This window comes from Hemiscyllium ocellatum, chromosome 9 (genome assembly GCF_020745735.1).
Source record: "Hemiscyllium ocellatum isolate sHemOce1 chromosome 9, sHemOce1.pat.X.cur, whole genome shotgun sequence".
NCBI classification, from domain to species: domain Eukaryota; kingdom Metazoa; phylum Chordata; class Chondrichthyes; order Orectolobiformes; family Hemiscylliidae; genus Hemiscyllium; species Hemiscyllium ocellatum.
Window position 1 is genome coordinate 91582641 of NC_083409.1, and position 13371 is coordinate 91596011.

Below are 13371 nucleotides of genomic sequence, written 5' to 3' on the forward strand. Positions count from 1 at the left end.
ATAAACTTATTGTGTTCAGCTCATTTGATGTATAAGTGGAAAATATAGTCAGTGAGGGGATAGATTTGAGTTGTTATTAAGTTGGTATAGGGATGATGAAAGTTTATGAGAGTTAGGTAGAGTGGCATTGGTTAACATAGAGGAAATAAGGAACTATAATAGGGTGAGAAGATGCACAGGGTGACATGAGACTATGAGGGGCCATGAAGATGGGCATAGGGCATAGCTTGGCTTTGGAGTATGATGGAATGGTTTGGCATGCATGGGCTGGTGTTGAGAGAATTGAGGTGTGATGGCTGGAAGGATGCATGATTCACTATTTCCAATTTTGGATACATTGCTGGATGCCTGAGGCAAGCCTTCCACCAGCCCGTTTCAGCATGCAGCCGATTCCTCAGCCCCAAAACCAAATGCAGTCTGTCCTCCCATCCACAATACCCCTCCACTTAATATCCAACACCTGGGCCGCAGGCTTAAAGATCAGATTTGGGAAATTGGGAATTCTCCCATTTCTACACACTCAACCCTGGAGTGAAAATCCAGGCCAGGGAGATAATACAATAGGACCATTAGAAATAAGAATAGGAGTTGGCTGTTCGGTCCTTCGTGCCTACTCTGCCATTCAATGAGATCATGCTGATCTGATCCTTCTCACATCCACTTCCCTGCATTGTCTCCATGTTCCTTTATTCCCCCATTAATTAAAAAACCTATTTATCTCAGCCCTAAATATACATATATACTCTGTTGCCACAGCTCTGTGGTAAGATGTTACAAAGACTCACAATCCTTACAGAGAAGAAATTCATCCTCATCTCAGTCTTAAATTGGTATTGCTTTATTCTGAGACTAGTCCCTCTGGGCCTAGACTCTCCTATGAGGGTGAAACATCGTAGTATTTACCCTATCATGCCCCTTAAGAATTCTATATGTTTCAATGAGATCACCTTTCATTATTCTAAACTCCAATGAGTAGAATCCCAATCAGTTTAGCCTTTGCTCATAAGACAATTCCTCCGTATCAGGGATCATCCTAGTGAATGTTCTTTGAACTGCCTCCAATGGAATCTGGTTGATTAGATTAGATTAGACTTACAGTGTGGAAACAGGCCCTTCGGCCCAACAAGTCCACACCGACCCGCCGAAGCGAAACCCACCCATACCCCTACATAACACTACGGGCAATTTAGCATGGCCAATTCACCTGACCCGCACATCTTTGGACTGTGGGAGGAAACCGGAGCACCCGGAGGAAACCCACGCAGACACGGGGAGAACGTGCAAACTCCACACAGTCTGTCGCCTGAGGCAGGAATTGAACCCAGGTCCCTGGCGCTGTGAGGCAGCAGTTGGACTCTCTGGTTGCTTGTTTTAAGCATGGAGGTTGCTTTTAGTCCCATTTTACCCCTGTTTTGGCCAGCATTTGACTGTTAAACTCTGTTGGTGTGTTGGCTTTCGGAAGTGGTGATACAGGAAGGAACCAGGCATTTTAGTTCAAACTTGAAGAGCATTAGGGACAGGTAGTGTTGAGGATTTGGGGAGGCTGCAGAAGGACTTTGACAGGGTAGTAGAGTGGGCAAAGAACTGGCAAATGGAATACAATGTGGATAAGTGTGAGGTTATGCACTTTGGTAGGAACAAGAGAGGAATAGACTATTTTCTAAATGGGGAAGGCTGGAAGATTCCCTTCGTCTTTAGATTAACAGTCTAGCAATAATGTCACTAAGCCGTCACCTCACATTTGCATATTGTAATGAGTGTTGGACCTCGTATCTATGTGCTGCCTCTAGAGGAAGTTCATATGAATGGCACCGTTAATGAAGGGCTTGTTGTATGAGGAGCGGTTGAGGTCTCTGGGTCTGTACTTCATGGAGTTTAGAAGAATGAGGGGCTTCTCATGAAACTTATAGAATACTGAAAGGCCTGGATAGAGTGGGTGTGGACAAGATGTAATGAAATGACTAGGACCCGAGAGCACAGTCTCTCAGTGTGAAGTGATAACCTTTTAGAATTGAGGTGACGAGGAATTTCTTCAGCCAGAGAGTAACGAATCTGGGGAAATCTTTGACCGCAGAAGGCCATAGAGGCATCTAAGACAAAAAGGTTGGTTTTCGATTAGTAAGGGAAAAGAAAAATATGGGGAAATGGCAAGAAAATGGGGTTGAGAAGCATGTCAGCCATGATCAAATGATAGAGCAGACTCAATACAATGAATGGCTTAATTCTGCTCTTATGTCTTATGGTCCTATAGCATGATGTAAGGTAACTCCATTTTAACAGGGAGGTAATGGCTGACACGTGTCACTTGTTGCAGGACATCTGGATTCTGGACCAAGGCATTCAGTTTACTGTGTTTAGCAGGAAGGGTCATTGTGGCTTTAAAGTTTTAAACCTGTCTTTTCTCAAGCTGCAACAATTTACATGAGTAACATCTAACTTTGAAATTTACTATAATAACAATCTGCTTTATTGTACAGAATTTAAATTTTACTCATACTAAATATATATTGCCACAGCTGCTCTTTTTTGTTTTGCACTTGTCAGGCAAGCATAACAAATTTCAAATAATCACAGATTATTTTGCAAGACAACTCTGATGACTGAGACACTGACATGGTGAAAGCAGCATGGAACTTCAGGTCCCTCTAACCTCCTGTGACAAGAAAGGTAGGGGGTTTGACTGTCAGTTTAATTCTTTGCCCACTCAGGATTATTTAGTGAAGGTTGTCCAATCATTAGATGTGATTCAATGTTGAGCGTTGTTGCGAGTTTTGCAGATGTGTCTGGTTGGGTACAGTCAATAGCTTGCTTGTTGTGAATAGCTGCATCAAGCAGCAAGTCCCTTCAATGTCCAATTAGTGCCAGGCAATGACAATCCCCAACAAGAAAGACCTATCAACTAACTATCTGTTCTTGACATTAATGGCATTAATATCGCTGACATCCCCACTATCAACATCTGTGGTAACAGGTAATTGGTAATGGGTTGAAGGCATATTGAGAGAAGGCAGGAAATTGGGGATGGTGAGCATATCAGCCATGGTTCAGTATGGCTGAGCAGATTCGATGACCAGACATCTAAATACTGTATGCTACAAGGTCTGTCCAAAGTTGGAAATTCTGTGGCGAGTAACTCACCTCCCAACTCCCTAAAACTTGTCACCATCTACAAAGCACAAGTTGCAAGTGTGATGGAATGTTCTCCACTTGCTTGGAAAAATGCAGGTCCTTCAATGCTCAAGACATTTAACCTCATTCAGGGCAAAGCAATCTGCTTCATCGACAATCCATCCGCCAACTTAAACATTCCCTCCTTACACTGCTAATGCACAATGGCAGTATTGTGTACCAACTACAAGGTGTGATACATTAAGTCATATACCTCAGTAGTGCCTTCCTAACCCACAGTCTCTGCCAGTGTGAATGGCAAGGGCAGACGATGCAGGGGAGCATCTTCCAAGATTTTGCCCATTCACTTAACCCATCTATGTCTCTTTGCAGACTCATCACTTGCCATTCTTTCTATTTTTGTTCATTGAACTAAGATACATATTAGTTTGCAGCATGTTATAAGAATGAAAATTGTGAAATTTCTTAGATTCATAGAGTCATAGAGATGTACAGCATGGAAACAGACGCCCCAGTCCAACCCGTCCATGCCGACCAGATATCCCAACCCAATCTAGTCCCACCTGCCAGCACCTGGCCCATATCTCTCCAAACCCTTCCTATTCATATACACATCCAAATGCCTGTTAAATGTTGCAATTGCACCAGCCTCCACCACATCCTCTAGCAGCTCATTACCACCCTCTGTGTGAAAAAGTTGCTCCTTAGGTCTCTTTTATATCTTTCCCCTCTCACCCTAAACCTATGCCCTCTAGTTCTGGACTCCCCGACCCCAGGGAAAAGACTTTGTCTATTTATCCTATCCATGCCCCTCGTAATTTTGTACACATCTATAAGGTCTCTCCTCAGCCTCCGACGCTCCAGGGAAAACAGCCCCAGCCTGTTCAGCCTCTCCCTGTAGCTCAAATCCTCCAACCATGGCAACATACCTGTAAATCTTTTCTGAACCCTTTCAAGTTTCACAACATCGTTCCCATAGGAAGGAGACCAGAATTGCACGCAATATTCGAACAATGGCCTAACCAATGTCCTGTACAGCTGCAACATGACCTCCCAACTCTTGTACTCAATTCTCTGACCAATAAAGGAAAGCATACCAGATACCTTCTTCATTATCCTATCTACCTGCGACTCCACTTTCAAGGAGCTATGAACCTACACTCCAAGGTCTCTTTGTTCAGCAACACTCCATAGAACCTTACCATTAAGTGTATAAGTCCTGCTAAGATTTGCTTTCACAAAATGCAGCACCTTGCATTTATCTGAATTAAACTCCATCTGCCACTTCTTAGCCCATTGGCCCATCTGGTCAAGATCCTGTTGTAATCTAAGGTAACCCTCTTCGCTATCCACTACACCTCCAATTTTGGTGTCATCTGCAAACTTACTAACTGTACCTCTTATGCTCGCATCCAAATCATTTATGTAAATGATAAAAAGTGGAGGGCCCAGCACCGATCCTTGTGGCACTCCACTGGTCACAGGCCTCCAGTCTGAAAAACAACCCTTCACCACCACCCTCTGTTGTCTACCTTTCAGCCAGTTCTGTATCCAAATGGCTAGTTCTCCCTGTATTCCATGAGATCTAACCTTGCTAATCAGTCTCCCATCGGGAACCTTGTCAAACACCTTGCTGAAGTCCACAGAGATCGGATCTACTGCTCTACCCTCAATCTTCTTTGTTACTTCTTCAAAAAACTCAATCAAGTTTGTGAGACATGATTTCCCATGCACAAAGCCATGTTGACTATCCCGAATCAGTCCTTGCCTTTCCAAATACATGTACATCCTGTCCCTCAGAATTCCCACCAACAACTTGCCCACCACTGAGGTCAATCTTACTGGTCTATAGTTCCCTGGCTTGTCTTTACCGCCCTTCTTAAACAGTGCCACACTTCCAATATACTGCCGAAAAATGGAAGCACTATAAAAGTTATGCCTTTGTTCAAAGTGGAAGAAAAGGATATATCTGACAATGGCAGGCCTGTCAGGTTTATGTCTGCAATGGGGAAACATTTGGTGACAGCAATTTAACACAAAAATTAATTGACAAGTGGAAAACTTTAGGTTAACAAATGAAAATCAATATGCATTAAAAGCAAATTATGTTTGTGTGTTCTTGGATGAAGGTTGAAAGGCTTGATGCAGGTAGCTGATGCTGTGGAATAGACTGTCAAATGGCATTTTATGTAACACTGCAAAACAGACTTTGGCAAAATAAAAACACATGGGACTGAAGAGACAGTGTCAGTTTGGACACAGAATTGGTTATGGGATGGAAAGCAGAGGGTAAGTTATGTTCCTCAAGGGCTGGTATTACGATCACTTTTCTTTTTGGTAATTGTTAACTGCCATGCTTCACTGCTCCGTGCACTAAGTGCTGGAGAGGCCACAAAGCCGCCATCTCTGGGTCATCAAGAAGGATTGCTGCATCAAGCACCAGATTTACTCAAGTGCCATGTAATGAACATCTCATTGAACCAGGAGCTGTGCCACAAAAGTCCTGCCCTTTTTGGACAATCAGAAGCAGCACAATCCCATGGCACACAGCCATGACCAGCTATACTGATGAGCAGGTTTTGTTTAGTGGGGCAGAGGGAAAGGGGTGTGTTTGTTTGTTTGTCTATTTGTTTAGGGAATTGTGGTGGTCATGGGAGAGGAATCTCAGGGGGGTTGGAGCAAGCGCAGGACGTGGTTTTCAGTACCAGCTACCCGGCCCCCTGTAGCCACACATTCAACACCAACATTCCAACCCACAAAGCAGGTTTCCCCGTGAGGCAAATAACCTTCCAAGAAGGCAAGTAAATTGAGTTGATGGCAGTCAGAGGTCCAATTAAGGCTTTAGTTGACCAGTTAAGGTCAATTAAATAGTGGTGGGTTGAGAAGGTCATCCACGGGATCTTATGTCCCTACCTCAGGGCCTGTTGAATCTGATCCAAGTCTCATCTGTGTTGTAGCATACATGAGCAGGTTGATTTTAAAAAATGAGAAGGTCACCATCGACTTTCTCACCCCGAACCTCATTGCTGAGATGACAGGACGGCTGTGGGAATTTGTCTGGAGCCGTGCCACCCAATTATTCGGCGATCCCATTATCTTTCTTGCCACAGAGAATGAAAAATTGTCTTCTATTGTTTTATAATGTTGGCATTATGAACAGAATAGCTTACCATTCATTGCTATCTGAAATGGGTAAATAGGATTTTCTGAAGAGTGAAATAAAATTCAAACTTTTCTTGTGTTTTGGAAACTTGGCTTTGAAGTGACGTTCTATTTGAAAAGTGTAAAATCGCCCAGAAAGCTAAGAACTGGATGGATACGGGTATTGTGTGTAAATATTTAATTGGCTACATGGCTTTTCTTTTTAAACTGGTAGTGGTTACTAGTTAAAAGCAAAAAAAATATTACATGGGTATATAGTTAAAGTCATAAAATAGAAAATAAGATTGACAATGCTGGATACGCCCAGCAGATTATGCAGTTGTCGTGATGAATGCTTAAGTTGATATTTTGGATGTGGACCCATTCATCTAACGTATTTTTATTTCCCGGCAAGAGATAGAGACAGTTAGAGAGGGAAGGATAGAACACATTAAGGAAGATAGGGATGGAAATTTGAAAAAACATTAATCCAATTCTATAAATCAGAGACAGAGCAGAGACAAACACGAATGGTCAACTCGGTAATGAAGAGTCCATCCCTGAAACATTAATATATTTGGTTTCTCCGCAAATCCCCCTGATTTGTTGTATTTCCAGCATTTGTGTTTTTGTTTCAGATTTCCAGAATGTCTAGTGTTTTGCTATTTTTTTAGCCACATACAGAGTATGGTGTCCAATATTTTAATTATAATTTTAAAAAGACTGGAGATAACAACAAGAATTCCAATTTGGTCAACAAAGGGTATTCTAGATTTTTTAATTAAAATAGATCTCAGTTCAGTTTCATTTCCAATTAGGTTTGGCTTGGTTAGATAATGTTTTCCTTATTATGGGATTAAAATAAACCAAGGGATTAATTACTGTCTCACCTTAACACCATGAAAGAGTAGCATCATGAAAAATTCTCTCCAATTTCTGAGATTGTGGGATCTGTCAATTAGCAAAAATATTGTGCGGGACAGTGCCAGACCAGAGGCATGGACTCTGCACACCAGTAGGTTTTTTTTTTAGATTACTTGCCACTTGCCACTTTGGAGCTCAAGCCTTAGATTAGATTACTTACAGTGTGGAAACAGGCCCTTCGGCCCAACAAGTCCACACCGACCCGCCGAAGCGCAACCCACCCATACCCCTACATATACCCCTTACCTAACACTAGGGGCAATTTAGCATGGCCAATTGACCTGACCCGCACATCTTTGGACTGTGGGAGGAAACCGGAGCACCCGGAGGAAACCCACGCAGACACGGGGAGAACGTGCAAACTCCACACAGTCAGTCGCCTGAGGCGGGAATTGAACCCAGGTCCCTGGCGCTGTGAGGCAGCAGTGCTAACCACTGTGCCACCGTGCCACCTGTGGGCAACATTACATTGGGTCAGTGGAGAGATTCAGCTGTCAGATGGCTGAAAGTGGGCCAGGTTGTTGGTTTTTCTCATTCGAAACTAGAGCCATTGAAATATGGCACACCAGTTAAGATCACCAGTAACAGGAGATGGAACGAGGGACTTATTGGATGAGCTTACTTACATTAATTGCATCAATTGTCCACGGTATTTATGCCTACTCAGTATAAGATGACACCAGCTGATTGACAGATTTTTATTCTATCATTTTTACGCATGTTACAGCATTGCTGTCTCACAGTGTCAGGGACCCAGGTTTGGTTTTAACCTTGGATGATTGTCTGTATGGAGTTTGCACGTTGTCCCTGTGTCCAAGTAGGTTTCTTTTGGGTACTCTGGTTCCTTCCACAGTTTAAAAATTTGCAGATTTGATGGATTGGTCATGTTAAATTGCTCACAGTGTCCATGGATTTGCAAGATAGGTGCATTGGCCATTGGAATTGCCAGGTTATGGAGGTGGTTCTGGATGTGATGCTCTTTCGAGGTGTGGGTTTAATGGCCTCTATCTGCACTCTAGAGATTCTATAGCAGAAATGGATTTCATTCTGACATCCTTATATTCAAAGATAAAATCAGAATATATGCAGATACATCTATCAGTGATAGTGATAGAGAAGGGATACCAGCATTGAGCAGTGGACTTAGCCTTCATGAACTGGCAGACCAAACCCTGCCATTGACTTGATCAGCACAAGCTGCCACAGTGATTTATAGTAAAGCAGATGCCTTGCTTTAAATCCTGAGGAGGAATTTAAAGAGTCAAAGCTCCCCGAATGCAGTGAGCAGAGTTGCATAAAGAAAAGAGTCTCTCCAGTAAGGTAATGCAGCTAGAATTTAATCTCATTCATACCTGGCAGAAATAATACAATTTATATTTGATTACATATTAAGAATGCTAACTGCATTCTGACAATTGCAGATTAAGATTTATAAACAAAAGAATGTTGCTATAATAATATAATAATTTACTTCAACTGTGCATATTATTCAACTCCTTGACTTCAGATTTTATAACAGCAGACAAGCAATATGGCATTGTTTACTTTCAATTTTGAAAATTATTATTTAAACTACATGTTTGCAGTGAAGTTTCTAACAACCTGAAGGACAATAAAATTGTCACTGTCCCTTTGGTTCTGATGTTGTTGCAAGTGGTAAAAGGAAATTTGCTGGGAATCTTTGAAAAAGCTGTACATAATTTTAATCGCCTATCTATGGACAAAATTCAAGTTGTGTTCAAATCAATTTTAACTTTATGTTTTTTTTAGATGCAATGACAAGAGATGCTCTCAGACTACCAGATATTTATGTCATGTGAGTAACTTAGGGCACATCTCAATAAGTCCACACATACTCCTTGCTACAACCTAGTCAATGCACTGGTTTTCAGCAAAACATACAGTTATCATTTGCAAGAGGGATCTGAAATGAAATTGATTTGTTCTCATAAAATGAGAGGAGGAAATGAATGAAAACAAGTCAGGAATACTAGAGTTTACAGCTTTTTTCAAAGTCCATTCATCCTACTTATTTCAAAACAATTTGAAATAAGGTGCCTATCTATTGGTGACTGAGTGCTCACAGTATAGAATTGATCCTGATTTGAATTTAAATATTCAAGTTATGTTGGAAGGGAAGCACTTTATGTGAAAAATGTTGATCTGAGATGAAGGTTGAAATCAGTTCTTAAGGTGAAGAGACGTCTGCAATTAATTCATCCATGCTTTCTGTCTTTGCTAAGCACAAGGTGAAAAATGCCCTGTTCTAGTCTGCCATTATCGAAAATGTTGCAGTGAAGTAATGGATTTATCAAACACACTCCCAAATTGAGCAAAGAATAAACAAGCATCTCTTTGTTATATACATAAAGTGAAATGTAAAGTCTAACCTGCCAGCGTTAATGAGAGCAGGATCCGATCCTGTGCAGATATCCTCCACAACATATGGATTTTCTTCACAGGAGGTATTTAACGACGTATAATTGGGCTTACACACTGTAAGAAAATATGGGGCATGGTACCCTGTTGACAGCTGAATAATGTCAGTGATGAGAGCGGTGGCACAAAGGCCAAACACATGAACTCCTAAAACACTCAAGAGAAATCAAAAATAATTAGCATAACAAATTTTATCTCCAGCTGCTAGTTCAGAATCATCTGGTACAAGTCTGTTAATCCCAAATAGTCACAAATTAATGCCAAAAATACCAAAGCTGCTAGAGAATACGAGTACCATTAAAGGAACATAATTAACTCAATCAGTATACCAGAGAGAATTTGAGAGTTTTGGACACATTGATGAACTGCGTTAAGTAGAACATACAGTTTTCATTAATATATTTCCACAGAATACTAATACTTCCAGCAAACAGTTCCATATGATTCTTATTAAAGGTAACAATTGAAATTGCAGTGCAATGTATAAACACAGCCTTCAAACTGAAATCATATTACTTGTAAATTTATTGTGATCTATATATTTTAAATAGCATGCAGCTAACCTTTTCATTTAACACTGGTTCAAACGCAGTCAAGGGGGTAGGAATTCACCTTGGGTCGTGGTGCAAAATGGGGGATATCAAAGCAGCTGCTTCTTCCAAGCAATCCTTGATATTTAATTTCTTTGAGTGCAGTGGAACTCTACATGAGGAGCTGTGTGTAATGGTCAGCCGATCTAATGCTGTCCATCTTACACCACCGTCCAAGATGAATTTCTAGTCCTAAGGCACAGAAGCATGCATCTGTAAGCTAAGCAGTTCGATACAATTAAGCAGATTTCCCACTTAAACACTAAAGTGGGAAGGAGACTTAATTTCTACACCACAAATGCATTTTAAAATACTATTTTTTAAATGCAAAAAGCAAAATTAAAATTGTATTTTCAAATTAAGATTGAACAAATAAAGTCAATTCTGTCAGTATTAATAGAATAACTAATAATTAGTGAAGTATCGATTGTATATACTCATGATATTTATGCACTTTTCAATTTGAAATGTTGTAATACACCATGAGACTTGAGTGGTGTTTTAACTGAACACGGGTAAGCCAAAAAAAATTGCTAAAACATTATGTGTGGTATTTAAGTAAGCATTCGGTAAACATTGTGATGACTGTAAATTATCATAACGTCTCATGTGAACGATGTACTGTGACACATTACTTTTGTCACAGGAATGTAAATTTAAACATGTTGCTTTTACATTCAGTAGAATTTCTAAATGTGACTAAACTTGTACTTTCAAGAAGAACTTTTTAACATCCACATTGAGCTCAAAACCCTCGACCTTATTTTGAAAGGCAATATTTCCAAACATCAAATGATAATTAATAATAGAATTAAATATTTTCTGTATTTCATCAGTTGTCAAATCTTGCTGCATTTGTTGATGAAATAATGCTTCCTGAAGTCTCATTCAGAGTTTCCAAAACAGTTTGGGAAGTAACTCATAGGTGTGACACAGAAAAATGTACATTTATATCATCACTAAGGTGGAGTATCATAGAATAGAATCCCTACAATGTGGAAACAGGCCATTTGGCTCACAGCAATCCTCCATAGAGTAACCCACCCAGACCCATTCCCCTCTATATTTCCCCTGACTAATTCCCCTACACATCCCTGAACACTATGGGTGAGTCAGCATGGTCAATTCAACTAACCTGCACATCTTTACACTGTGGGAGGAAACCGGAGCAAACCCACACAGTCACAGGGAGAATGTGTAAACTCCACACAGTCAGTCACCCGAGGCTGGAATCAAACCTGGGTCCTTGGCACTGAGGCAACAGTGCTAAACACTGAGCCACTGTGCCTGCCGTAATACATAGCTATTTTAAAATTAATTCAATTTACAATTTTTAATGCATTGATTCCACTTGCTGGCTGGTGATAGATTTCCTGATGTAACCTTTAACAGCATCAAAATATGAGAATATCCAAGATTTAAATGGAAAACCAATGTACCAGTTGTCTTGTAATTTGTAATAATTTTCATAACAGTTCATTGGAATGCAATAACAGCAATGCAAATGTACACAATTAATGCTATTCTTTTGGAAAAGATACTTCTTTTCAGTACAAAAAGGTGTTTACAATGTTAAAAAAAAAACAGATGGATCAAGAAGAGATGCCAGTGGAGCCTAATACCAGTTTTGGCATGTCTTTTGTACAGTGTGGGCTTTGTGCAATCAAGCCAATTTCAGCTGGTGTTGGACTGAAGAACATGCAAAAAGTTAATTCCTTTTTATTTCAGTGTGATAGAGATGACCAGGGGTGCACTCACCAGTTCCACAAAGCCAACTGTTGCTTTGGTTTCACTCCTACAACCCTCAGTCATTTGGGGCCACCAAACCTAGGCCTAGGGCGCTACCTTCCTTCAGATAGTGGATTATTCCCAAGACACTTGAATCTGAGCCACAGCCTTCTGGCCCAGGCTACATAAGGTGCATTTCAAATAATAGAGGAGGTTTCTAGGACAGACAGCAGATACATTCGTCCAGAGAATCACTCGAAACTGATCCACTGGAAACCACCTCACAGTCGCTACAGCCTTTGAAATGTAACTAGGAATCAAAACTTATTTAAATTGTTTTATCAATGAAGCACAAATTCATAAGCTTCATTCCTCATTGGCACCAAATCATGTTAGTTTGAAAATTTGGTTCATCTAATAGTCAGCCAAAGCCAAATATGTACAGCTCATACAGTGAACAAAATGGACACATTTCCTGAGTTATATCAGCTGATAACCATTTTAAAATCTAAAAACACTGTAATCTCAGCAAAAACATAAAAGGAAATTCATAAGTAACTACATTTGATAGTTTGAGTTTCTAACATTTTTCTATTCAGTGACATATAAACCGAAATGTCTTAAAGAGTATTTGGACCCACCAATAAATCTGACAGCTCGTCTGAGGAATGAGTTGAAGTTACAACCACCAGCATTGATGTTGGCCTCTGATCCTATTCCATTTTTTCTCTTAGTCAGACAGCAGTAAAGAATGCCTTCACCTATCATAATCTGAAATTACAAAAAGTATGGTTATGCATAAGGATAGCATATCAGAACTGAAAATTGAGGTGTCATTAGAACTATTCATATGAGTTCGCAAACCAATGTGTTGTCATCTTGTTACAAATGAGATTAAAATTATTCAGCAACACTTCCTCCTTTTCTCACATTAAGAAATTGGTGCAATTTCATTGATGGTAGGTACTCTCTGAAACATCAGCAAATAGCCATTAATCACGTATGAGCCAGGATATTCAATATTGGCAGATTATTCAATCTCAAGATTCAATTGCTTTCTTCCATCCTTCCCTGGAGTTCAAATACAAATCAAAGATAATTGGAAATTGGTTAATGGTAAGAATCTTTTACGATTTTTTTCAAGCTTACCCAAACTGTAACCTCCTTGGAATCTTCTTTAGCTGCATTAATTAGCAACCCATTCAGAGATAGTGGGCCGAATCTGCCCATATTTTGGCTAAGTTCCACATTCATTGGGTTTTGTGGAAGGCTTCTCTATGTGAGGCCTCAGGCATTTTCTTATGCAATGGTCCTTAACTTACATCATTAACTATCTACCACGTTCCATTATGCTTCTTATTCTGGTCGCCTCATTATCAAAAGAATGTGGATACTTTGGAGAAGGTGCAGAGAAGGTTCA

The 13371-nt window shown here is 40.2% G+C and overlaps 1 protein-coding gene across 2 annotated transcripts in view; it reads right to left on the reverse strand.

The window, feature by feature from the left end:
* The window catches only part of LOC132818822 (phospholipid phosphatase-related protein type 4-like), an 86268-nt gene that overhangs the window by 20117 nt on the left and 52780 nt on the right, over positions 1-13371 (reverse strand). For both annotated transcript variants that reach the window (XM_060829939.1, XM_060829938.1), the window contains exons 3-4: positions 12593-12722; positions 9585-9780 (exon numbers count right to left, since the gene is read on the reverse strand). In XM_060829939.1, coding sequence (XP_060685922.1) covers positions 9585-9780; positions 12593-12722 — 326 coding nt within the window. The remainder of the gene's footprint in view (positions 1-9584; positions 9781-12592; positions 12723-13371) is intronic.